The sequence below is a fragment of the Apus apus genome, chromosome 10, assembly GCF_020740795.1.
Source record: "Apus apus isolate bApuApu2 chromosome 10, bApuApu2.pri.cur, whole genome shotgun sequence".
NCBI classification, from domain to species: Eukaryota; Metazoa; Chordata; class Aves; order Apodiformes; family Apodidae; genus Apus; species Apus apus.
The window spans coordinates 9,122,782-9,148,639 of NC_067291.1; the positions used below are offsets into that span (position 1 = coordinate 9,122,782).

The following is a 25,858-nucleotide window of genomic DNA, read 5'->3' on the forward strand; positions in this document are numbered from 1 at the left end:
TTTTGTTGTCAACCTTATTTACAGTCCAATGCCCTCTGTTATTTTAGCTGGTTGTTTGCAGGTGGTATCTAACACCTGTAGAGGAAAATGGTAACTAAGCACAAGTAGCACACTGGAAACTACATGTTTAGTTATTTTTAAAAGTAGCTAGCTAAAAATACAGGATCTTGAAGCAATTTATCAGAAGTAAAAAATTATTTTAGTATTTATTTAGATTTTGGAGTCTGTCTAGTGTTCTTTTTTGTTTGTAGACCCTAGAGATGACAGTATGTATTTTAAGTATAATCTTTGTTTTGTTGCCATTTAAGACAAAACAAAACAAAACACAACAGGTGTTCTTTCATACTGTAATTGGTGAGGAAGAACTTCAATAGGAAATGTCTTCAGTACTCAAGGCCCTAGTTCTCTGAAATGCTGACTAACAAGGACGTTAAGGAGGTTTTGGCTAGGATGCTGTCATTTCACTATGATTCATGTTGATTTAATGGTGGGAGATCCAGAATGCATAATGAGAAACTGAGTTATTTTGGTTATTGCACATCTTACTGGAAAGAATTTTCTGCCTCGCGCAGAGGCTGGATCTGCTGTATAGAGTTCACATTCCACTGTGCAACATAAGTGCAGAAGCCTTGCTTAAGGTTCCAATTCTGAACTTGAAAACAGGTAGTTGCTGGTGTATGGCTCAAATATACATATGTAAAAAAAAAAAGCCACACACATTGCTCAATTGCATTGTGCAATATTTTTACTGTATTATAATAATGAGCAACTTAGCATTAATTTCTTTTAAAATATTGATAAGTAATCAAGATAACCAGGTACACTAGTAGACTATTTGGTACTAATCTGTTTGCCTGCAAATTCACAGAAAAAACGTGCTGTTAAGCAGGGTGAAACATGCCAGTTTTGTTGTACTTCAGAGGTGGCCATGCTGTTTGTGTGGTCGCTAACACCCGGTCATAAAGACAACAGAAGCTTTGTCAGTATCATTTTAATATGCTCATGTCATCTTCTTTTCAAAGGTGTATGCCTCATAGTACGTTTGATGGATCATGCCAGTACTTCCAGGAACCTAATTCTGCATTGCATCAGTGTTTTGAATGATCTTTGCTGAATGATTTGGATGGTTTTCCTGTGCATGGTGCACCAAACGCTCTGGCTGAAATGTTACTTCATTTCTGAAACTACAGCTGCCATTAAGTGGCTCCAGATAAGGTTCAGTGTAGTTTCCAGGCTGTTAGGGGTACTGTGCTTGTGAGAATGTAATGGGAAAGCCTTTGCATCCAGTCACGAGCTTAGGAAGGAAAATACATGAGAACATGCTGACCTTCACATTTTTTCTTCTATTGAAAAGCAAACAATTGGCATTACAGTATGTTCATACTGTAGATCAGGAAATGTATCCACTACTTAAGCATTAGTGTATTAAAATGTATGCCTAAATGTATTTTTGTTTATTTTTTTAAGTTTGTTTACCTGTAAAAAGCCTAATTGTATCTTGTTTCCTTATAAAAAGTAGTGTTTAGTAATTTATAGTTATCCTTAAACTCAGTGGTTTGACTGGTATTACTTTTATATCACATTAAAAGTATATGCTGCTTGTCATGTTTTAAAGGAAAATATTTTCAAGTTGAAATAGATGTGTAATTGGTAAAATTCATCTAACATTTTACATGACAGTATTTTACATGCACTTTTCAGAAAGTAAAATTTTAGTGTCAGTGTATAATATTATCTTTCACCATAGGACTAATATCTCTAACCATGGAATATAAAGTAGAATTATTTTAATGACTTTATTTTTCCTTTGAATCATTATTATGCTCTTTTAATGTGGACATATCTTTTATATTTTAATTTATTATCTATTGCTATGATAGATTTTATCAGATGCTGGAAGAATACTAGTCAATGGCCCCTTAGAATTATATACAGTTATTCTAGAGATTTTTGCACAATAATTACCTCATTCAGTTTGGTGTATTTTTATTCCAGTGATCATTTTATTCTGATGTTTAGCACACAGTCTTCTATCCAAATTTTGAAAAGTTTTTTCTCAGACTGCAGTCTGGGATGCAGTGTGAATGTGCTTAAGTCCGTTAAATGTGGTTATTCTACCTATCCCAGGAAAAAAAAATAGGATCAACTTCAATGTTGAAAAGTGGATTGATATCCAATAACATTTCTTCCCAACTTGGAAACACCAGCATTTGCAATTTGAAGGTCTGTGTAATTTGTGATTCAAACTGGACATATTTCAAATACCGTACAAAAATCATTAGTAAACACTTGGGTTTTTTAAGATGCTGATACTTCATGTGATGAATAAAAGCCTTTAAACATAGGTTTTCACTCAATGCCACTACAGTACATAGATGAAAACCAAAACATTGTCAGAACGACCTGAGCTCTGATCTGTTGTAGTGTCTGATGTTGTACTTAGTAAATGTATGCATCATAAACTGTAGCCTAATAGCTCTCACTGGAAAATGTCCAAATAAAAATACAGCTGTAAGATTTTTCTGTGGATGTTTTTGTTTGCTGGGTTGGTGGGTGGCTGGTGAGCTGTATGGTGGTCTCTGGGGTTCCCTCTGCCTTCGTGGCAGACTTGGTGCTCCCTGCCGAGGGGCTTGGTTAAAATCTGAGGGTTGTGCAGGTGCACCCCCAGACACCAAGCGTGTGCCGCAAGCTGCTGTGCAGATTGGAGAAGATTTTGTTCGCCGTAACCCAGCTCTGTTAGGGTGTTTTGTCAACCAGTGTGAACTGTTACTGAAATGTAGAATTAAGGTTTGTACTTTGCTGAAGCGTTGTCTTCTGTGCCGTGACAGAAGCTCCATGTGCCATGTGGGCTCCTCTGTGTGCATTCACCTGCCCAAACCTGGCACTGTGTTTATCCAAGCCTTCTTCCTCATCAAGGTTACTTAAACATAGCACCTGTTAGTGCCCTAACCTTACCTGGTGCATTCCGAGTCGTTTGTTTATCCTTACTCTAAGTTTGTTAAAGAAACTCCTTCATGCTGTCTTACAGGAAGATGATGAATGTTTCTGTTTTTCCCTACCCGGTCAGGAACGGCTCCCCCGGTGATCCCTCTGGCAGCTGGACTGGCCGTTATTCCTAGAAGGACCCAAGATCCCGGCTTTGCCAGGATCACCCTAAGACCTGTACCTGTACACGATACCTGGGACCGCTGCTCGTCCGCCCTGCACGGACCTGCCCCGGGACTTCACCCCACAGCCGCGGCAGCGCTGCCGGCACCTGCTCCTGCGGGATCCGGGCCAGCCCGGGATCCGGGCCGCTTCCCCACGCCTCGGGGGCGGGCGGGGGGCCGGCCCGCAGCACCTGCCCGCGGCGGGACCGGCCGCGCCCCGCGGGTGCCCGGCAGCGCAGCGCAGCGGAGCGGCCCCATGGCGCTGGCCGAGCTCTACACCCAGGTGAGCGGGGCGGGAGCGGCCCGGGGCTCCCGGGGCCCGGGGGGAAGCGGGACCGGGGCTCCCGGGGCCCGGGGGGGAAGCGGGACCGGCTCCTCCGCCCCCCGAGGGGAAGGGGTGACCTTACCGGGGAGTAACGCCCGCCCCGCCGGAGCGCGCTGGTGATTTTTGTGCTCTTTTGTTGGTTTGTTTTTTGTTGGTTTGTTTTTTGTGTGCTTTCTGAGGCTGCGGAGCGTTAAAATGTTGAGCTTTTGTCTTACAGAGAGTTGGCCGGTGGGGGCTGAGGGAGGGTCCCCCGGGTGCGTGGGGAGCGGTGCGGAGTCACGGGCTGCGTGGGGAAAGACTGAGCCTGGAGATAAACCCTTTAGAGAGAGTTTTGGTTTTCTCTCGGCGTGGGGCTCTGACGTGCAAACCAGCGATCAAGCAACTGTGAAGTTTAAGAGCGCTTTCCTGGCCGCTCGGTCGTGGAGTACTCGCTGTTACACAACTCTTGAGTACGTTCGCCACAGTTTGGAACTAAACCGAGGATTTTTTTGCAGTTTCTCACTTTTCCTGTACTCAGCTATGCTGTGGTGTATTGTTTGTTTGCTTAGGTTTATATAACAAGTGTAACATCCATCTGTTACTAGTACATAAACTTGTATCCTGTCACAAAAGCAGCTGCCTTAAAAAAAAAATCCCCTTTTAACTTCGTGCTGCGCAGGTATTTACTCACTTGTTGTGTTGGTGCCACACTCAGAGCTGCTGAAAGAACAAATTCACTTTTAAAATCAGGAATAATGTTACAGCAGGTGAAGGGGAGGAAGGAGTGTGGGTGTAACTTGATACGAAAATGAGCAAACTCTCTTCTGTTTACTTGTAAGGCAGGGTTTGGAGAAAGAAAACTTTGGTAGGCTGGGTACATTTGCCAATGGAGGCTCCTGGAACTGCAGGGAACTTGTCTGAGGAACGAGTACTTTGACCACAGCCTTTTTTTCTCCCTTTCGTGGCTGTGTCCTGCTGCATGGCACTTTCTTACACGGGAACGTGTGCTGTGCCCCTCAGGCTATTTGCTGGTCAGTTTCTTGATTCAGTTAGAAGAACAGCAAGTAAAGCATTCCACTTAAAAGCTGTGAATACATAGATGTTTTTATAAGACAGGAAGTCAGTGTAGTGTATGAATGACACAAATGTCAATTTATACTTAGATACGCATGGAAAAGCAAGGTCAAAACTGATTTAATTTAGCCACGTCTTTCATTTGCTCATGACATAGATGTTTGTGAAGCTGGGTTTTTCTCCCTTTGGTCAGATAGGTGAAAGCATTATAATTGTAGTGGTTTGGATAGTTTAGAAAAAATGCCATCATGCTGAAGGCGAAGAGGTATCATGAAGGCAGGTGAGGTTTCCATTAGTGTTCATCACCTGATGTGCATGCCAGACTGGCATATGGTTGACCAGAAAGGTCAATCTCCAACCTTAGAGATACTGAAAACTCAACTGGAGAGGTCACTGGGGACCCAAGATAACTTGCAGGACATCCCTGTGAAAGTCCCCCTTACCCTAAATCAGGGGTTAGAGTTGAGAAAGCTCCTCCTGTAGTGCAGTTTGGAGGGACCTCTGTAGGCACCCGCTGTTGGTTCTGTGTTCACTATGGTTCTCAGAGCAGAGACCCTCATGTTCTGAGGACCTGCTGGAGCTTCCAGGGCTTTCTCCAGATTGGAGAGGAAAAAAGTAACTTGTGCCAAAAGCAACAGTTGCACCACCAAAATGAGAAGGTATACGAGTCTACCAGGTACCTGTGGGTATGCCAACACTTCACAAAATCCTTGACTAATCTTAATTTTTCAAGTAAGCAGCTGCAGCAATTCTCATGGGTTTATTTAAACACAGCTGGTTTAAACTGACCATAAATATAGCTAGGGTAGGGGAATTAAATTAAGGGTCTGGCCATCAAAAGAGAAATATGCTGGAAGTAGATGATACGGCATGTTTGCTTGTGCAGCCAGGGACTGAACAGTTCTGTGCTCGGCAGTGTCACTTTGTCACCAATTAGAGGAGAGACAGCCCATAAGAAAATCAGTACTAGCATGTACTGGTGATTTTCAGGTGTTTTTTTTTCCTGACACCACTGCCCTTTCTGCTGTCTTCTCCTTACATCCAATTGCAATCTTAAGTGTTCTCTTCGTTGCCACCTGAGACACACGCAACACGGTATAAAAGTATTTTGCACCAAGGTTTATGGAAGATGGTGGTGTGTCAGAAGTGATCTCAAATTGCAAATCCCTGAACAGGAATTATTTAAATGTTACCAAAACCAGTTTCTGTTAATGCATAGTTGATGCATTCGGGGGACTTTTAGGGATGATGCTGCTTTTCTAAACTCTGGCAAGTTGAGGAGGACACACTCCACATCAGTAAAGAAATTCCTGACTTGCTGAGGTTGCCAGCTGTGTGATGTTCTTTTTAAGGAATGCTGTTTCCTATAGCTTGTAGGGTATTTCCTATGGCTCCAAGGGCAGAGCACTTAAAGATGTTGTTACTGCTTCAGCATTAGAAAACTAGATATTTTGAGCTGTGTAATTTACATTCAAACATTTATACTCCAGAACACTAGAGGTAATTCTCTTCAAATACCGAAAGAAAATTACTGTTCATCTGCTTCTGCTGGAAATAAGTGCTTTCAGGGAGGATATTTTGTTCCTGAGGCAGAGCTAAAGTACCTTCCTTGGGACTGAACTCAGCTAAGCCAGCTGATTGCTTGTAAAGAAAGAAATCTGTCAGTAGTCTTTGAAGTTTGCCATAGAGCAGGGGAAAATGCTGTCTGGAGGTTGCATTTCAGTCCCATTAAAAGAAAGGTAACTGTGCAGAGTCTTTCTTGTGTCTGCATTTGTGCCTATGGCAAAGTGCTTTCTAAGTTCAGCATCCTGTACTTGAATTCAGGGAAGTGATTGTCTGGATTCTGGTAAAAGAGATGCTTTCTCTGGTACTCATCTGAAATCTAGAAATCTGGGCTCTGCCACAAGAGTGTTTCATTCTCTTTGTTCAGTGTTAGAGGGTTGGAAGATCCTAGCAACAATCTGGCCCTTGTTCACCTTCCTGCACTCCATTGTTCTGCAGACTTTCCACTAAACAGGAGTAGAACAAGCATGTCTGAGATTGACGAGTCTGCTCATTTTTACTTTTTTTTCTTTCCCGAAGAACAACTGAAACACAAAAGTACAGCCTGCTGCACAGAGCCAACGATAATCCCAAAAAGTCCTGGCATCCAGTTCAGCTTTTAGGTTGCACTCAACATTTTAAAACTGTATTTTTTTTTTGCTAGTCTGGTATGATGATAATAGCTAAGCTAACTGTTATCTTGTTTTTCTGTTGTAGTACAACAGGGTTTGGATCCCTGATAATGAAGAAGTTTGGCAGTCTGCAGAAATCACAAAAAACTACAAACCTGGAGACCATTTTCTCTATGTGCAGCTGGAAGATGGAACTGTAAGGAGAAAAGCCTTCATTACTGTGGGGCTTGCTAAGATATGTTTATGCAGAAACATAGGATTCCCCATTACAGGATCTAATTTACTTGGTCCGTATTTTCTTTTATGCTAATGCTGCAGTGACCAGAATTTTACAATATGGCAATTGGTACAGTAGACAGCTGTGATTTATAAATATGAAGAGTGCAGTTCTACTCTCCATATCTCATTAGTATAGAACACATTCCTCAAAGAAGAAAAGCCACTTCACTTTTGAAACAAGCAATGTAACTCATCTTAGGTTGAAGTAAATCAGAAATGCAAGGCAGGCATAAGTATCTCACAGATATAGCTGCTGGTTTGTTGTTTTTTTTTCCTAAAGCAGATGTAAGACCTGTTAATTTTGCTATCTTGAGCTCTTTACAGATTGACAATTTTTAAAACAGTACTTCTGAATTTCTGCAATCCTGGTCAGTAAAGACAAGTGTTAAATGTAAGATTAAATGAATTTTTTGAAAGAAACAGAAGTGAGTTTTGAACTTTGTGTAAAGAAAACAGAAGGGTTACAAGTAAGGATAGTTTTAGCACTGACTTAAGTTCTGACCAGGAGTTAACTTTCATTTAGTTGCAGCTGGTCTGCCCTTTTCCTCTGTACTTGAAATGCACATGTGCTTAGAACACTACACACATTTCACATTTTTACAGATCTCAATACTTTATAAAGAGAATGTAGCTTTCTTTGTAATAAGCAACAAAAAACTCCATCTTACTTTCATGATCTCCCAGTCCCCTAAGTCCAGTGGGATGTATGGAATTGATGAAATACAAGGTCAGACAGGTTCCATGAACCCTGCTGACTTCATGTAAAGGTAGATCAATTTGTGTTTATGCAAACATAATGTATTTTGTGAAATTACAAGTAATTTTTGTTGACAGGAGCTGAATTACCCTGTTGATCCAGCTGCTTTGCCACCCTTAAGAAATCCTGACATACTTGTTGGTGAAAATGATCTCACTGCACTTAGTTATCTGCATGAACCTGCTGTTCTACACAACCTAAAAGTCCGTTTTGTGGAGTCTAAGCTCATCTACACCTATAGTGGTAAGCAAAGGAGAAGACAGGGTTTAAAAAAATGGTAAAAAGAAAATAATCTTGGGGTAGTTTGCAATATGAGTGTATTTTAACTCATTCAAGTTAACTAATTTTTGTTTGAGTGACTTCTTTGTCAATCAGGTTCTCTTAGTTTAGAACGTATTGCTACTTTGTATCAGTGTAGCTGTTGTTTGCCAAACCCTGACATTTCGTTGAACCTCTGTTTTGTTTTTGTTTTCTACACTTGGCTGTAGGAATAATTTTGGTTGCAATAAACCCCTATAAGCAGTTGCCAATATATGGAGATGCTATTATCCATGCCTACAGTGGGCAAAACATGGGGGACATGGATCCACATATATTTGCTGTGGCAGAAGAGGCATACAAGCAAATGGCAAGGTCCAGTATGTTGTTTAATGTCATAAATAACACTTGAAGTCCAGTGGCAGTCAGTGTTGATTGCAATGTAATTTAACTGTGTGTGTGCCATTGGCACAAAGAATACCTTTGAATAGTTAACTAGAGGAGGAGTACTTCCTTAACCAGGAATTTCTTAACAGTGACATCAGCCTACAGGTTACAACCAAAGGGGTGTAAGAGAGCAATAGATGAAGGATGGAACTGATACGAGAGTTGACCACAGCTCTGTTTTCATACATTTGTTTCATATATATAATTCTTACATGTATACATGCATTTTAGACATGTCTCATTTAAACTGTCTGCTTATTTGGTTTTAGAAATAACAAAAATCAGTCTATTATAGTCAGTGGAGAATCAGGAGCTGGAAAGACTGTGTCTGCAAGATACACTATGAGATACTTTGCCACTGTGAGTAAGTCAAGCAGCAATGCACAGGTGGAGGATAAAGTACTGGCATCCAATCCAATAACTGAGGTGAGTTTCAGAGTGTGTCTGTCAAGTCTGTACTCATCAAGGAAAGAATTCTGAGAGCTGCTGGAAGCTTTGTTTGAAATCTTAAGGGATATTTTGGCTGTCTGAGCTAAATACCTACATTAAAAGTTTAGCCTCTGAATGTTACTGCTGGAAAGAAGTAGTCAGCTTGAGGAATACACAGGTTCCACCTAATTTACCAGTGGCCCTTTGGAGGCACTAGTTTGCCTCCAGAGTTTTATCTGACCACATCCTGTTAAGCAGATTATGAGAAAACAGTGTTGAACAAGTTATTTGGTTGTTTTTATTAATTGGAATATAGTCTGTTAATGTTCCTTATGGTGGGAAAATGTAATTTCTGGAATAGTTTGTGAAGAGTTACACTATTTGACTTGAGGCTTGTCTTCGGATTTGAGCCTCAAAACTTAAATCTCACAGCTCAATGCTGAGACTGATCCTTGAGCACCTTTGGTTTCAGGAAGTTGTAGTTGAGTCATATTTTGACAAAATTATTCTTAGAAAAGATGCAAGTAAAACAAATTCTAAAGGTTTGTCATTTTTGTAGGCTATTGGCAATGCAAAAACCACACGGAATGATAATAGCAGTCGGTTTGGAAAATACAGTGAAATCAGTTTTGATCAGAGTTACCAAATAATTGGAGCTAACATGAGAACATATCTGCTTGAGAAATCCAGAGTTGTCTTTCAGGTGGGTAGATTAAAGTTATCAGTTTAGTAACTGATGTACTACCTTATTACCAGTTTCATGTAGAAAGTGTGTGCGGTTCTGAATACCATGTCTAATCAGCATTTGATTTATTTTTTAATAGGAGATAATTATAATAAGAAACAAATCTATTCCATGTTCTTCTTTATGTTAAGAGGAGGATGTATCTCAGGGACAATTCCCCGAGATAAGTGCAAGAAGTATGTGAGAATTCTGTGACTTTCAGTCACAATAGTAACATCTGCCAATTGTATCTGGAAAGGAACACTGTACAGAGATAGGGCAGTCTCAGAGCATAATTGTGCTAATCTATTAAAGCATTTAATTCTATAAAACTATTTTTACAAAGTTTTCTTTTGTAGTAGTATTGTAACTTTTTAAGCACTGTGAAAAATACTTCATTGTATTAACTGCCTGAAGGATGGCTGGAACTAGAAAGTTTTCTGAGTTACCAAGGGGCAGGGTTTCAGCTGACACTATGACACAGTTGGTCGTGACAATATTTGTCGGTTGTTGTTAGTAGATGGTTGTTCAGGCTGAAGACATTACCAGAGTAACAGCCTAGGTGGAAGAACTCAGTGGGAATAACATTATACTTGAATTTATCACCCTCAGAGCTCTTTGTGAAGTCTAGGATGTACAATTTCAATATTAGGCAATTTCTTTGCCAAACGGTGTTGCACCAGAATTTAGCCTTCAAGTATCATGATCTCTTTACAGTAGTGTTGTCTATCAATTATTTTTCTGGTTTTTTTGGTTGGTATGATTTTTAGTTTGTTTTTGTTTGTTTGTTTGGTTTGGTTCTTTTCTTTCTGTAATGGTATTCTCTGCTTTAATTTACAGTCAGAGAATGAGAGAAACTACCATATATTTTATCAGTTGTGTGCATCTGCCATGCAACCTGAATTTAAGCATCTGAAATTGGGTAGGTCTTCAGAAAATAACCTATACTTCATTTTTTCAGTGCAGTATTTTGAAGATTGTATTTTCAAATGCTAAGATGTTAAGTGCTTTATAGCATAAATCTCACAGCCTTACAAAGGCACTTGCAGTATGAAGTCACTTAGCTATTAATCCTGCTTGTATGGAACTTGGTAGCAAATCCCCAGTAACTTGAATAGTGCCTGATCAAGTACCTAAATGTCTTTGAAATGTTATTCTAATACTTTTTGTAGTGACAGGTGCTATAGTGACACTTCAGGGGCTTGATTAATGTATCTACAGGGAAACTTTTATACTGACTGGGAGAAGCAGATCTTAGGGATATATTTACTCAGTCTTCATTCCTCTTCTTTCATTAGATCAAGTATTAAAATTGCTAGAAATTCTGAGTACTAGTTTATGTCAGCTTAACTGAGTTAGGCTCATGGATTTCTGTCAGAAAAAGAGAACCTCCAGCTCATTGCTGAAGAGCTGTCATCTGACATAATCTTTAATTTTCTGGTGTTACAAGAGTCTTTAACCAGTATCTATCTCTAGTCCTGAATTTTCCAGCATTGCAAGTTTTGCTTCTTATTTATAGGAAGTGCAGAAGAATTTAACTACACAAGAATGGGAGGCAGCACAGTAATAGAAGGAGTTGACGACAGAGCAAATATGGTGGAGACTCAGAAGACATTTGCCTTACTGGGTAAATTCCTGGGAATATCTTTCCAATAAATTTAAAATATATATTTTATTATTTTTTTCTGAAATGGGCAAAAGCAGATTGTTTCTGTAATGTCCAAAACTGTAGCAGTGTTTGTTAAAATGATTTCTTTCATAGCTTTTAGCAGTGTTGGTGTTTCAAAAATACTAGGGAAGAGCAAAGGGCTCTTTGCTCTTGATGTTCATAGTTAGTGGTCGGAATCACTAAGGGCTGGAGTCTTCTTGGCCCTTCAGCTAACGTGCTGTGACAGAAGCAGGATTGAAAGCTTCTTTGCCTGTATATGGCTTATGTGAAAGCCAAACCAGATTTGATCTGGCACTTGGGGAGATACAGGAATTTATGCTGAATCTCTCATTGGATCAGCCAGGCAGAAAGTCAGCAGAACCAAGGCTTTGCACAGTAGTGTGCAGAGGTGCTGTACAATCCTCGGCTACACAACAGAGCAAGTAATCAAGCATTGTGCTATTTAAATTAATTGTGCTGTTTCTGAGTATTTAAAATAATCAATAACTGTTTTTTTCAGGTCTGAAGGAGGATTTTCAGATGGATGTTTTTAAAATGCTGGCAGCAATCCTACACTTAGGCAATGTGGAAATAACAGCTGTTGGAGATGAAAGATCATCCATCAGTGTAAGGAAGTAGCTCACATACCAGCATTTTCTCTTACATTCTGTGCCAGAAGTTCTTTAGCAATAGTTTTTCTCATCTCTGGGGCTCAGAGCAGCATTAAATCTGATACACTGCACTTGAGAGATTTCTCCATCTTCATCTGTATAGAATCACAGTGAGTGTTGATACGAATCCTGTTTTGTGCCCAAGTTCAGAAAACCTGAACAAAGGCAAAATGTGGCTAAGAGAACCCCACATGGAATTCATCCACAGCTGTCAGGAAAGCCATTTGGGATTATCTGCAGGATACAGAAAAAAGAGCATTGCCAAAGCTGGTCAGAATGTGTCCCAGCAGACTATGCAAGTCTAAAAGGCAAGGACACCTAAACAGAGAATGAAGTAACTTTTTCTTTCAATGTCTTAATCCAGAACATCTCACCCAGTCTGAGTTTTTCTCCCTTACATCAGGAGCTCTGTCCAATATTACTTGCTTTAACTCTTCTTGATGTTGTGCCAGATGAAGAAGTGAACAGTCCCTCGTCAATCCAGAAGTCCTAGTTTGATGTCAGAAGTGCCAAGATTCCACTGTCTAGACAATCTAATAATATTTATTTGTTTTCTTTAAAGGTGAAAGATGAACATCTCAGTATATTCTGTGAACTTCTGGATTTAAACTATGACAAAATGGTACAATGGTTGTGCCACCGCAAGATTATCACTACATCAGAGACTGTCATAAAGCCAATGACAAGAGCTCAGGCTGTTAATGCAAGGGATGCTCTGGCAAAGAAGATCTATTCCCATTTATTTGACTTTATTGTGGAAAGAATTAACCAAGCTTTGCAGTTCCCTGGCAAACAACATACTTTTATTGGTGTTTTAGACATTTATGGGTAAGAATGTCTCTAGAATCAAATTTACTTTACTTTGTGCCTTTTATTTAGAGTTAGTAAGAGACACTTTTCAATTTGCGCTACTAATGAATTTGGAGGGTTTTGTTTTAATGAAAGGTTGTAGTCATGTACATTTTTAAGAATTCAGAGTAGTGGAAATGTTTGCTGTAAATATTAGGGGGTTTTTTGTTGATCAGGTTTAAATTTAACTTTTGATATTATACTTTCAGATTTAACTATGGATTTTTTTAGCTCTGCTATCTCTGGTAACTACCTTCTAAGGAAGCTGTGACATGCCTTAGCATCTTTATTTGTCTTATGGCTATTTAATTTTTGTAGAAATACTAGGATAGCTCCAAGGTCTTACAAGGATAATGCCATTTGTATTAAAATTATTTTTTTATCTCTAATATTGTTGCATCACCTTAATTTTTTATTCTTATTCACTATGTTTCAGCTTTGAAACGTTTGATGTGAACAGTTTTGAACAGTTTTGCATTAATTATGCTAATGAAAAACTGCAACAGCAATTTAACCTGGTACGTTCTTTTATTTGTTATATTATTTATTTTATTTTGCTTCAGTTTTGAAGTTATCAATGAAGGATATTAGCAGATGTTTTCGTATTTGAGGAATGGATATTTCTGGATAATGACTATCCAGTAATAGATTTAAAATATTTTATTTTTCTAGATATACATAAATACATATGTATATAACTGGAAATTTTCTGAGTCTATTTTCTTACAAGACAGAAATTAATAATGTACCACAAAATATATAAATATTTGTCTTCTATCTTATATATACAATCACACACATGCACATGTTGTATATATTTGCTTCCTTAATTATAGCCTTATGTATTCATAATTTTCACATCTCTAGCATGTCTTTAAACTTGAACAAGAAGAATATATGAAAGAAGATATCCCATGGACTTTAATAGATTTCTATGACAACCAGCCTGTCATTGACCTGATTGAAGCTAAAATGGGAATTCTAGAACTTTTGGATGAAGAGTGCTTGGTAATTTAAAAATTCTTGTGTTTATGAGCTCATAAAAAAGGTTGTGGATTAATCCATATTTTGTTCCTTTTAAATGGGAAGGAGAGCATTTTCCTCATAAAAAGAACATTAGTCTTTGCCCTCTAATTAGTAATTGTAGTTGTAAGACATTTGTCTATTTTATCTTATAAAAATAAGATCCTAAACCTATATTATTGACTATAGCTAACCCAGCAATTAGATTTCCTCACTGTGAGGGTGGTGCAGTATTAGAACAGATTAAGCACAGGTGCAGTGGGATCCCCATCTTTGGATACTTCCTGGATTTCAGTTCAAATAGAAGCTTGATCTGGTGCTGGTGATGTCTTGTTCTGAGCAGGAATTTCAAGGTCTTTTCCACCAATATTTCTAAAATTCAGTTATTCCACAAATCACTGCTTTTGTTACAAGCCCCCCCCCCCCGCCCCCCAAAGAAACAGTCCTCCTTTCCTTTTTTTTGTAAGATCTTGTCAAATGCACCAAATCTGCATCTTTGCCTTTTCTTCTTTAATCTTACTTTTTCTTTTTCACTCTGTGCTTCTCTTCTGACTGCAGCAATTCCTGAGTATTTTTTTTCTTCTATGTGTACATAGTTCCCTTAGGCTTCTAAACCTATTGAAGTAGCTTTGTCAGTGGAGAACTGACAGGGCAGGGAAAAGTGAGCACTCTTATAATGGTGTCTAAAGGTGCTTTGGTGATACTGGCAAGTCGTACTCGTCGGAATCCAAACCATGAAATAATATGGGAGAAATCAGGGAATATTCCCTAACTCATTCATTTATCTGTTACTCTGCTCATTGGCATTCTCAGGAATCAGATTATCCCCAGTTGCAACAAAATGATTAATGACTCATCAGAGAATTAACTCTAATTAGCATTAATATGACCTTTATTAAAATGATTTGCTGTGGGAGCCTCTGGCTATTCTGAGAAGACAAAGCTGGTTGTTATCTGGCCTGGTAACTCACTGGAGCTGCATTTTTCAGGCAGGATTGATAGATAGCAAGGAGTTGTTCTGTTTTTAACAATCCAGCAGTGTTTTGTTAAAGACATTGCCCTTCTCATTTTCACAGTTGCCTCATGGAAAAGATGAAAACTGGCTTCAAAAATTGTATAATAATTTTGTCAATAAAAACACACTCTTTGAAAAGCCAAGGATGTCGAACACATCGTTCATCATTCAGCACTTTGCTGATAAGGTAGAGTGTAAACAACCCAGTGCTATTTTACCCTCTTTCTTGCAGTAGCTTATTCAGAAAAGAAACAAAAATAGAAAATAGATAACAGAAAACCACACTTGTTTGGAATTTCTGTAAAATCTATCTTCAATACATAGTACTATTTATTTACTGGTAATAAAGCCCCTAACATGCCATTTAAACACAGGTGCTTAAGATATGAATTTGCAAGTATAAAAAGAAATCATCAAGATAAATAGGCAGAAAATGAGTGCAATGTTAAGATTCTATTTTGTACACATTTTAGTCTCAGTTATTTACATTTCAAATGTAGTATTCTTTTTTTGGGGGGATTTTGATTTGAAATCATAGAACAATGAAGAGAGGAGGAAAGAAATTCCTAATGAAGGCAGAAGGAAATTGCAGTTGATGGTGGATTCTGACAGCTTGTCTGGCTTCTACATTTGTAGTACACATTGTGTATGTTTGCCATAATGAAACTGGCAAAAGCAGTGTTTCAGCCACGTTGTTTAAGACTGACAAAGACCTGTTGGCCACCACAGCTTAGAGAAATAAAAATTCTTGCTTTGTTAACTGTTCATGTATTGCTGAAAAGTTAATGATTTCACCTGTTTGCACAGGTAGAATATAAAAGTGAAGGATTTCTGGAAAAAAACCGAGATACAGTACATGAAGTGTTGGTTGAAATCTTGAAGGAGAGCAAGGTTTGTGACCAGTCAATAATGATTAATTTTCTGAATACCTGATTTTATTGGAATTCATTCAGATCTGATTTTAAAATATTTGTTCTGATAAAAAGGTTTTTTCAGAGGTTGAATCAATTAGTTTAATTTTTATGAATATTCTACCAGTGTGTATTTTTAACATCGAAATAACATACAAGATGGAAAAACACAGTATTCAACTTTATAATCTGTGTATTTACTTTGCTGCCTATGTTAGCAATTTTGGTTTCTCCCTTGAGTAACATTTTGCAATCCTTGAAACTGAACAATTCACTGAATTTATTTATTTATTTTCTATAGTCATTACATGTAGCACTGATAGGTGGCTTATCATTAACAGCTGCCTTTGTTTATTCTTCAGAAGAGATCAGGAGAATGCCAGGGCAGGGAAAACACCCAGTGGCTCATTAGTGCCTACCACTTCCCATCTGCTTGAAAACCCTGTCCCTTTCAGGTCTCCAGCCTTGAAACTGCAGGATTGCTGTTAGAGAACTAACTTAATAGGAGCAAAATAAGATATTGTGAAAATACAACCCTAAGTGGTCTTACTTTTTACCTCTGTTCTGTATTTATGTCCATGTTTGCTCATTTTGAAATAGCTTTGGCAGGCCTACGTAACAGTTGTTGAGTTTTGTCTGTGAGAGGTGGAAGTGCTTCACAATAGACTCAGAACTGTTGCAACAGTTTCTTCAATTGTTTGTGGCTTAAAGATCTGATTCCAACTCCTGCAATATGTGGCCTGAGCATTAAGATGGGAGAGGGTTTGCATTTTACGTTACAGTAGGTGTAATTTTTATTTAAATGATACTACAGTTACACAGTATTTAACTGTGAATCTTTCACCACACTTTTAGTTTCATCTGTGTGCAAATTTTTTTCAAGACAATCCAGTGTCCATTTCACCTTTCAGTTCAACTATAAACATCAAATCTGCAAGACCTGTTCTCAAGTCACCTAACAAACAGCTCCGAACAACTGTTGGCAGTAAGGTACTACCTAAACGTGCTATTCTGTGATGCTGGTGCTCTCAGGGAAGTGTGCTGGGCAGTTGGATGCTCTGGTACTGTATTCCATGACTATTCTTGGGGTACTATCCAGTGTCCAGTACAGCACGAGCCAGCCACAGTGCCGTGCTCCAGGTCTGTGTGCAAGTAGGTGTGTTTAATTTCTATACAGGAGACTGGGAGGTACATCAGGACCGCTAGATTTTCTAAACCCTAAGAAAATATCCCAGTATCCATCCAGTCCCTAACAAAGAACTAAAAAACTAAGATGTTACTTCTTCCTTAGCTGTACGTGTTTCATTACTGAAACTGTTGCATCTGGTATTTTCTAGTTCCGGAGTTCTTTGTCTCTGCTGATGGTGACCCTCAATGCCACCACTCCTCATTACGTACGGTGCATAAAGCCAAACGATGAGAAGTTGCCTTTTGAGTAAGTATGTTAGTGGTGGGACCTGTTACAGTACCCCTCAAATTAAGAGTATTTTTCTGTTTCACAGTACCTACATGGCAGCAAGCTAAATTCTTACAGATTCCCACACAGAATGTATTTTTCCTTTCAGGATAGCTGAAGTAAAAAAGTCATTGTCTTCTTACAAAAATGGAATCATACAGTAATAGTTATTGATAACTTAACCATAATTTATTATCCTAAATTTTTTCAAGCCAGATATTTGTGTATTTCCCATAACATTTTTAGGGGTAAGGTTGTCCACCTTTGATGGAAGTTGATGGATATTGTGTTTAGGTGTGTTTTCTACTGCAAAGCCATCTAAAAGCCACTGCCACTTCCTTTGTGATCTTCCCTCTTGTCCACAGAAATATTTAGAGGACCTTTAGAAGTGAGAAAAAGTAGGAGCATTGCTGAACAGAGCCTTGGCTTTTTCCCACAATTGTATATCCTTTTACAATGCAATCACACATGCCAGATAGTTGGCACAATTCTTATGTCTAGCTTGATAACCACTAACTAAGCAGGAGTTAACTTTGACGTAGCTCTTGATCTGGTTTGTGGCCAGACCTGTGAAATCTAGTTTCAGTTATACAGCCTTTAGCTGGCAGGTAGTGTAATAGCAAATGAAATAAAAGCTTTTGTGATGTCTGAGTAGGAGTGAGGGAGGGAAGAGGTAAACTTTGATTCTGACTTAATTTTTTAAAGCGTATTAGCTTATTTTCCTGAAGCCAGACAAAATCTGTCCATGCAAAACATGTGACAAATGGCACTGTTTCACTGAAAGGACACCTCATTATTCTGTGTAATAGCAATGAGGGGAAAATAGCTTGGACAGGATAAAAACATGTCTGAATTAGGCAAGAGTTTACCATAAGTTTGGGAAAGAACAACATAGCTACCTGTCAGCTGCAGGCATCTCCTAGCTAGTAGCATAGTGCATTGTGGGTGTATCAGCTCTGGTCCAGAATTGGAAAAAAGGTCTTTCCATGCCTTGTATTGATAATCTTGAACCCAGATATTCATTAGTAAATCCTGGTTTATTCATAATCAGTGTGCTGAGGAGAGTACCTAAAGGGGAGTTGTTTCCCAGTAGATTGCTGAGGAAATTTATTTCTGTGTATGGTTTGCACTGAGAGTGGCATGATTCTTTGCCACTTGGTGATATGAGTTTTCACAGTTGATATTGAAGAGAAACAGGACTTTTCATAAGAAAATAATAAATATAGTCTTTCTTCTGTGTTGAGGCAGAAAAAGAAAACTCAGATACTCCCTATCACTAAAAAAATCAAGCAAGACCCCATATAAAAAGTAGGAAGCCCTGCATCCTATGGGCAGAAGTAAAAATTATTGTCATTGTTACAGCATGCCAAACCCATAAAAAATGTAAAATAGAACTCTGCTTTCTTAGGTTTGATTCAAAAAGAGTGACTCAGCAACTGCGAGCTTGTGGCGTTCTGGAAACCATTCGGATTAGTGCACAGAGCTATCCATCCAGGTAATGATAGCAGGGGGTCTCCCTCTGGCAAAAAGTACTCGGGTGTCTCTTAAGTGAATTGTATTTGCTAAGTTTTCTCTTTCCAGGTGGACTTACATTGAGTTCTTCAGCCGGTACAGCATTCTGATGACCCAGCAGGAACTCTCCATCAATGATAAAAAGCAGATTTGCAAGATTGTTTTGCAGCGGCTCATCCAGGTTAGTCTGTGTGCACTGACCTGTTAGGTGTTAGAGCATCTATTGTCAAGTAAAGATCTGGTTTGCCAAGAGCAGTATCTCACTCCTCAAATAGGAAAGATATTTAAATTATTACTATCTTCTGTGATTTTGTGTGTTGAACATAGGCTGGTGAGTCAGTAACTTTCTGATGTGACATGGTCCTGATGTGGTTGTAGGCAAATGATTGAACCCCTCTGCTTAATACCTTCACTTGTAAAATGGAAGATATTTTACCTGTATTTATAAACCAGAAAGCTGTAAATGCTGTGTGTTTGTCAAGTGTTAGAAGTTTATGCATGCTAGAGGGCTTTTGGTGGTGAAATGCATCATATTGGAGAACTTTCTAAAAATGTGCTCTTTGGCATATTGCTCCTGTCTGTTGGGCCAGTCTGTAGTGGTGTGGCTGGTCCAGGTCAAGCCCACGGTTCAGGTCAGTGTGTGTTGGGGCTGAGTTCAGCCTCAGGGGTGGGTCAGGTGGAACACGGGTGTCCTCGCAACACCGTTCCAGCACAGGCCAAGGGTGAGAGCCTGAGCTTAAAAACAGCTTCTCCCTGGAGTCTCTGCTCACACAGCTCGCTGATTCAAGGCCAGACACGCACTAAAAGGTAGTTTTGAACCCAAGATACCAGACTTGTAGCAGGGGGTGAAGAGTTGCTTTCAAGGCCGGATCCTCCCTATGATTTGGCATCACTAGCATGTGATTTTTGGAGGGAGTTCTCTGCTTCTTTCCTGCTTAGTGGATTTTTCCCCCCATTTCCTCCTTTCTACAGAGCAGGCAGAGAGGATATTCTGATGTAGCAAGGTCATGTCATTTCAGCAGAGCTTGCCTCAAGTGACAGTTTATGAAAGGAAGAGAGCGTCTGGCCGACAACAGTAAACTGAAAACTGAATATACCTGCTGTTTTCTCTTTCCAGGATCACAACCAGTTTCAGTTTGGGAGAACCAAGATTTTCTTCAGAGCAGGACAGGTTGCCTACTTGGAGAAGCTGCGCTCGGACACGCTGCGCCGCGCGTGCGTCGCCATCCAGAGGCGCGTGCGGGGCTGGCTGCAGCGCAGGCGCTTCCGCCGCCTCAGGCGCGCGGCCCTGACCATCCAGCAGTACTTCCGAGGGCAGCGGACTGTGCGGTACTGCTGGCTTGGCTGGGAAGTGGGGGCTGCCAGGGCAGCCTGGGGGGCAGTGAAGGGCAAACGCTCCTTTGGAAACTTAGTTGTTATGGAAGAGCGATTTGGATTGTGTTTCCATGTCCTCTTGGTTGTAGTTACGGACTTGGAAATGTTCGAGTTCTCCAGCTGGTATGAAGAAAGTTTAGCAGATAACAAAGCAATGTCTGCCAGACTCCTGAGAGGCCTGTCTGCCTCTGGGCCCAGTCCTTAGCTAATGATGAGTGACCCAGTTGTTGGCTTAGGCTTGCTGTGTTTAGCTTCAGAGCAAGAGAAGAAGTCCGGCAGCAGAAAGGAAAAGCAATTTACATGGGTCTACAAATTGGTGTGTGCAAATTACTGAGAGATGTTACACAGCAGAGAAGCTGCTCCAGTCATTCACAGAGCAGACTGAGAGGATGATGGCTCTAGGTAGGCTTTGAAATTTTCAGAAAGAGACCGTCACAACTATTGCTTGTGGAACTGATTTCAAAGATTGTGGATACTTCCTTCTCTTTCACTTTGACTGAAGGAAGAGCTGGATTTTAGATAGTGGGTGCCTGTTGTCAATATTTTCTTTTTTTATAAGTTTGCTTTGGCTGACTGAGGGGATGAGCATGAGAAACCTCATGTGACCTAAGTAAACTTTATTGTCTTTTGAATTAAGGCAAGCAATAACTGCAAGAACTCTGAAGCAAACGTGGGCAGCCATCATTATTCAGAAATACTGTCGGGGTTACCTGGTCCGTAAACTTTGCCAGCTCATCCATGTGGCTGCTGTAACAATTCAAGCTTATGCAAGAGGATTTCTCGCAAGAAAAAAGTATCGGAAGGTACAGCCTGTCCAAGTTTGATTTCAGTAACTGGAAACAGCTACTGCTCTGTTAGGAAGATGGAGACAAGGGCAGTGATCCCTAATACTTTACATTTTGCATTTCTGGTTCTCCTGTCTTCTACTCTACTTTTATATTGTTACTATAAAATACTGATAGGCAGCAGATTAGATCTCACCTCTGAGATCCCAGGAACTCTGGTTTATATTTGATGCAGATCATTTGATGTTGCTGCAGCGGCTCAGAGGTGTCTGCACTCTGGGTATTTCAGTGTTCTGATACTTCCATGGGAAGCTTTGTCCTTAGCAGCGTATGTAGATTCAATTAGAGTTATAATTGATGCTGATTGACTCACAGATAATTAGAGACGTATGTTGACATTCTGTTTTACAGATGCTTGAAGAGCACAAGGCCGTGATCCTTCAGAAATACGCCCGTGCCTGGCTCGCCAGGCGCCGCTTTCAGAACATCCGTCGCTTTGTGTTGAACATCCAGCTTTCATACAGGGTTCAGCAGCTGCAGAAAAAGATAGAAGAAAAGGTGAGGGACACCAGACAGTTTATGTTTGTACTAGTTTTTTTTATCGTATGTGTTTTATTCAGAGCTCTCATGTTGACTGGAGGCTTGTGTCAATTACAGTATCCATACTTCACAAGACAGGATGCGTAAGGAATATGGTCCTTTATAATAAACCACTAGTATTCTTCCTGCATCCAGGTAGGAAGAATCATCCAGGGTTTCCTTATATTTTTGAGTTACTTGTGCCAAGGAGAAGAGTTTGCAGTTCATTTTATTTATTTATTTTTACTGTTTCTGAAGTAGCCCATCCCACCTCTGGATGGGGTTACTCCTATTAGGATGAAGGATGTGTTTGATGCTGCTCTGGTGCAACGTATTTAGTAACTTCTGGGAATTCTGTATTTTGTTTATTTCACAGCTGATTTTTGAGAGCCACACCAGCCAAATTATCTCTAAGATTAGTTTTAATCTAATTGATGGAATCAATCCTCTCTTCAAACAATCATAACTGATACAGGATGGTGAGCAGGAATGGGTCAGGTGCTTCCTTCAGAATTCTACCAGCAGTTTTAAGTGTGTGTTTTTTCTTTTAACCTGTCTTGCTCGTTGTAGAGCAGAGAAAATCATGGCTTGCTTGAACGATTAACCAGTCTGGCTTCAACTCACGCGAATGACATGGATACAATTCAGAAACTTGAATTAGACCTTGAAAAGATAACTGCTCAAAAGAGAACATATGAAGAGAAAGGGAAAAAATATAAAGAGGACAGTGAACAGGTAAATTTTAATTGCCACCTGGGTGCATTTATTTTAGCTTAAATACTTTTTTCAGTTACCAGATTTATCAAATGTTTTATTTTAGAGTTGCTCAGTAACTTCACTTTTTAGCGGGGTGGCAGGGAAGGAGGGAAGTCCTTAAATGCTGCTTAAAATGTTAACACCTTCTGTGACCTATTTCTTCCTGCTTTGTAATATGTATATTATGCTTGCTTTTTATGTGGACAGAAAATCTTAAAACTTGAGAATCAGAACAAAGAATTACAAGAACAGAAAGAGACCTTAGAAATAAGGCTCCAAGAAATAACTGAGGAAATGAAAGGTATGATAACTAAAAAGTTTTAAAGGAGTGATAAAGGAATTATAGTGGGGGAAAGTTGTAAAGTCATGTTTTCAGCAAAGGTAAATTACCTTTGTTTAAATAAAAGCAATATAAATGCTGATTTTACAGTAAATTAAAAGTTGGCCCTCAGCTTCCTTTGCTTAGAATGTGTAGTGCAAATGCTTTTAATTTAATAAGTAAATTAAATTTGTTCTTTAAGTAGCAAAATCTTTCCTCCTGTTATGCTTCCTGTCTCATTCACATGCATTCCTTCAAAGTATCTCTTCATCCCAGTTTCTTTACTGCACTGTTGTTAAGAATCTAATTTCAAAGCACACAGGCAAAACATGAGATCAAGTATTCTTTAGACAAATAACACTTTGGTGTTTCACAAACTTTTTGTTCTAAAGCATTACTTGTAAAATTTAGTTAATTAATTTTTGACACTTAAGAGTAATTTCAGCCTTAAAATATGTTAAGGGTTGCTTACTGCAACAATGCTTCTCATTGTAGTCATACTGTTTTAATAAATGCACATATTTGCATGAAGGTCTCTGAAATATGAAATATTTTTTGGCAGAGAAAATGGATGACCTCACGAAGCAACTCTTCAATGATGTACAAAGAGAAGAAAATCAGAGAATGTATGGAATCTGAATTTAATTGCTTTGAAACACCATATTTTTTTTCCATTTTCCCCTGCCTTTCTTTCTCCTGCTGTATTATGCTCATATTGCTTATGAATCTCTCGTTGTTCTTGGACATTAGTGCTAGTACTGAAGTACTCCATGTCCATTTGAGGAAAAGCACATTTGTGGGTCAGTCACATGCAGGAAATCATATTGTAGACTTGAGAGTTCCTGCTTTTGCAGTTTCCTCTCTTTTCATGTGTCTCTCTGAGAACTGAAAGGAAGCCTTGATCATCATAGTTTCATTGGAGGTATCCACAGAATTCAGTCAGGGCTGGAAGAGCAGCTGGTAGCCATACCAGTCAGAATTCCTGTGAAGTGAATATTAAAGGACAGAACAGAAAGATTCAGAAGGAAATGCAGTGTTTGTAAAGGGCTTTTGGGGTTTTTCCCCTTTGGTATTTAATTTGCAGTGGCAGAAGTCCTGTTATTTAACAGTAAGTGGTTGTTGCTTTGCAGAGTGCTTTTCTCAGGTCAAGTGTTTATTTCCCAGAAACTCTTCTGCAGTATAAGCCAGAGAACCTTAGGTACAAGTTAAATGTTCTCTGAAGTGTGAAGAGTGCAATCAGTCCCTGTTCCTGAGGGTTGGAAGCTGTATTCAGCTCAGTCTGATTTCGGTTGCAAATAACTTCAGACTATACTGGGAGGACTTTGCTAGTTTTTCTGCTTGGCCCAGTAGCTGTATCATGCTGGAAGCCAGTTCATTCCAGCAGGGACTGGTAGAAAATGGAAAGCTTCCTGCAATGTGTTACTGAAAGGACATGGGGCTTTCTCTCTTTCTGCTGCTGTGTCCTTCTTCAGTGCTGCCTGTGGCCACAAATGTAGCAGAAAGCTGCTCAGGTAGGCAAACTCTCAAAGAGTTAGATATTTACCCTTTAAGTGGAAAAAAGTCAGTTTTGCCTTGAATTCAGTCCCAATATCTGAATTAAACATAGGGAAATCCAGGGACATTCTCATCCTGTTATCATCCATTTTGTAGAACGATGCTGAGGATGTAGCACAGCATTTTCAAATAATTATGGTTTATTTAAGTTTTCTTCACTGAAACATGTCCTTCAAATTAAAACAAAACCAAAGCTCACTCTTTCACTTACGAACATAGGAAAACAAAACCTCCTTTTCATTGTCTTGTTTAGGATACTTGAGAAAAATTTCCAAAATCAGAAGCAGGACTATGAAAAGGAGATTGAATTGCTCAAGGGAGAAATTAAGATTCTGAAAGAAGAAAAAACTCAGCTACAACATCAAATTCAGCAGGAAATTGTCATTCAGGATGGCTTGAAAGTGGAAGTAGGACAACTTACAAAACAAGCACAGGTAAAGTACAATGTGTTTCAAAGGAAGTAGAGGATGTGAATGTTTTATTAATGTATTATCTTAACTATTTTTATTTAGCTCCAGTGCATTTTTAGAAGATGTTGTAGTTAGTTAGCTAAATTTGATACACCACCAGGTTGTATTGTTTTAATGTGGTACACAATATGAGTTAGTTATTGCTTGCAGAAATAAGTGCATGTTTTGAAGAGTAATTGTACATGAATATTTATAAATGTAAACATGTGGATATATTTTTCTCCCTTTTTCCAGGAAAGTATTGTTTTCTCAGGGGACTTTTCATAAATGTAGTTTCTAAAGTGAACCTGAAAATAGTACTTTTGTGTAAAGTTATCTTTTTTTCTCCATTCTGTGACACAAAAACATTTGTCTTCACTGCATCACTTCACTGTTCTGCTCTGATGCTTGGGAACCAGATGCTTTAAACACAGCGCATTTTCAGCCTTATGAACTTGTTCTTAATTATCATTATCTTTATGATCTGACTGATACTCAGCCCTTGTATTCACTTATTGTCTCAGTCAATAATTTTTGTCTGATTCAGAAAATACCTGAGTTGCAAAAGGAAATTGAACTGCTGCAGACACAGAAACTGGACACTGAAAAGCAGGCCCAGTCACAGAAGCGGGAACTGAGAGGTGAGCTCGGTGCTAGATAACTCAGAGAACTTACCAGGTACAATGTGAGCTAAACTGGTTTAAACTGATTTCTTCTGCATTAGTTTTGACAAAGAGCCAGATCTCTTTCTCATCCCATAGTGATTTCATGCTATTCATACCTTTACTCACAAGGGGGGAAGAAAACCAAATGGGTGAGTTTTACAAAGTCGTTCCTGAATGCTTTGAAGAAACTCTGATTTCAACATTTCTCCTTTGTCTTTAAAAATCAATACTAATAAATTAAACTTCACTTAGAATTTAACAACTAGCTTGTAGGGATCCAAGAATATGGAAGCAATTATCTAGCTTTTGTTCATCCTGTCTTTAGCGTTGGGGGCAATAAATGCCAAATACACTTAAATTATGTGCTGAGTTGGGTTCTCTTTGGGAAAAAGTATTTAATAAGAAGGACTACTGTTGTGCACTTTGTGCAATGCTAACCATGTCATAAAACAAACCTATCTCTGCAGCATTTAATGCATTAACCTTGCACTAGATGACAAATCATCTATACAACTCTAGCAGTTGCCATGATTCAGAGCAGAAAGATGTAACTTTGCATTAAAAGCTTGTTGTGTTTAGGAATAAAACAATATTGGTGGTGTGCCTATCTAGTGCACCTTACATGTCCAGAAGTAGAACCAAGTCCCTCATCATATTCTTGTAATAAATCAGAGATGTTTACTGAGTAACCAGGAAG

The 25,858-nt window shown here is 39.1% G+C and overlaps 1 protein-coding gene across 1 annotated transcript in view; it reads left to right on the plus strand.

The window, feature by feature from the left end:
• The first annotated feature begins 3,393 nt into the window (after positions 1-3,393).
• MYO5C (myosin VC) overlaps positions 3,394-25,858 on the plus strand; it is a 33,484-nt gene continuing 11,019 nt past the window's right edge. The window contains exons 1-26 of the mRNA XM_051628185.1: positions 3,394-3,432; positions 6,787-6,897; positions 7,815-7,980; positions 8,226-8,370; positions 8,712-8,868; positions 9,431-9,574; positions 10,436-10,517; positions 11,115-11,222; positions 11,764-11,870; positions 12,477-12,742; positions 13,200-13,281; positions 13,631-13,771; positions 14,863-14,988; positions 15,609-15,692; positions 16,568-16,702; positions 17,050-17,147; positions 18,577-18,663; positions 18,750-18,861; positions 19,798-20,009; positions 20,692-20,857; positions 21,251-21,397; positions 21,989-22,153; positions 22,382-22,475; positions 23,056-23,119; positions 24,301-24,481; positions 25,044-25,137. Of these exons, the coding sequence (XP_051484145.1) occupies positions 3,406-3,432; positions 6,787-6,897; positions 7,815-7,980; positions 8,226-8,370; positions 8,712-8,868; positions 9,431-9,574; positions 10,436-10,517; positions 11,115-11,222; positions 11,764-11,870; positions 12,477-12,742; positions 13,200-13,281; positions 13,631-13,771; positions 14,863-14,988; positions 15,609-15,692; positions 16,568-16,702; positions 17,050-17,147; positions 18,577-18,663; positions 18,750-18,861; positions 19,798-20,009; positions 20,692-20,857; positions 21,251-21,397; positions 21,989-22,153; positions 22,382-22,475; positions 23,056-23,119; positions 24,301-24,481; positions 25,044-25,137 (3,301 nt within the window). The 5' untranslated portion in view covers positions 3,394-3,405. The remainder of the gene's footprint in view (positions 3,433-6,786; positions 6,898-7,814; positions 7,981-8,225; positions 8,371-8,711; positions 8,869-9,430; positions 9,575-10,435; positions 10,518-11,114; positions 11,223-11,763; positions 11,871-12,476; positions 12,743-13,199; positions 13,282-13,630; positions 13,772-14,862; positions 14,989-15,608; positions 15,693-16,567; positions 16,703-17,049; positions 17,148-18,576; positions 18,664-18,749; positions 18,862-19,797; positions 20,010-20,691; positions 20,858-21,250; positions 21,398-21,988; positions 22,154-22,381; positions 22,476-23,055; positions 23,120-24,300; positions 24,482-25,043; positions 25,138-25,858) is intronic.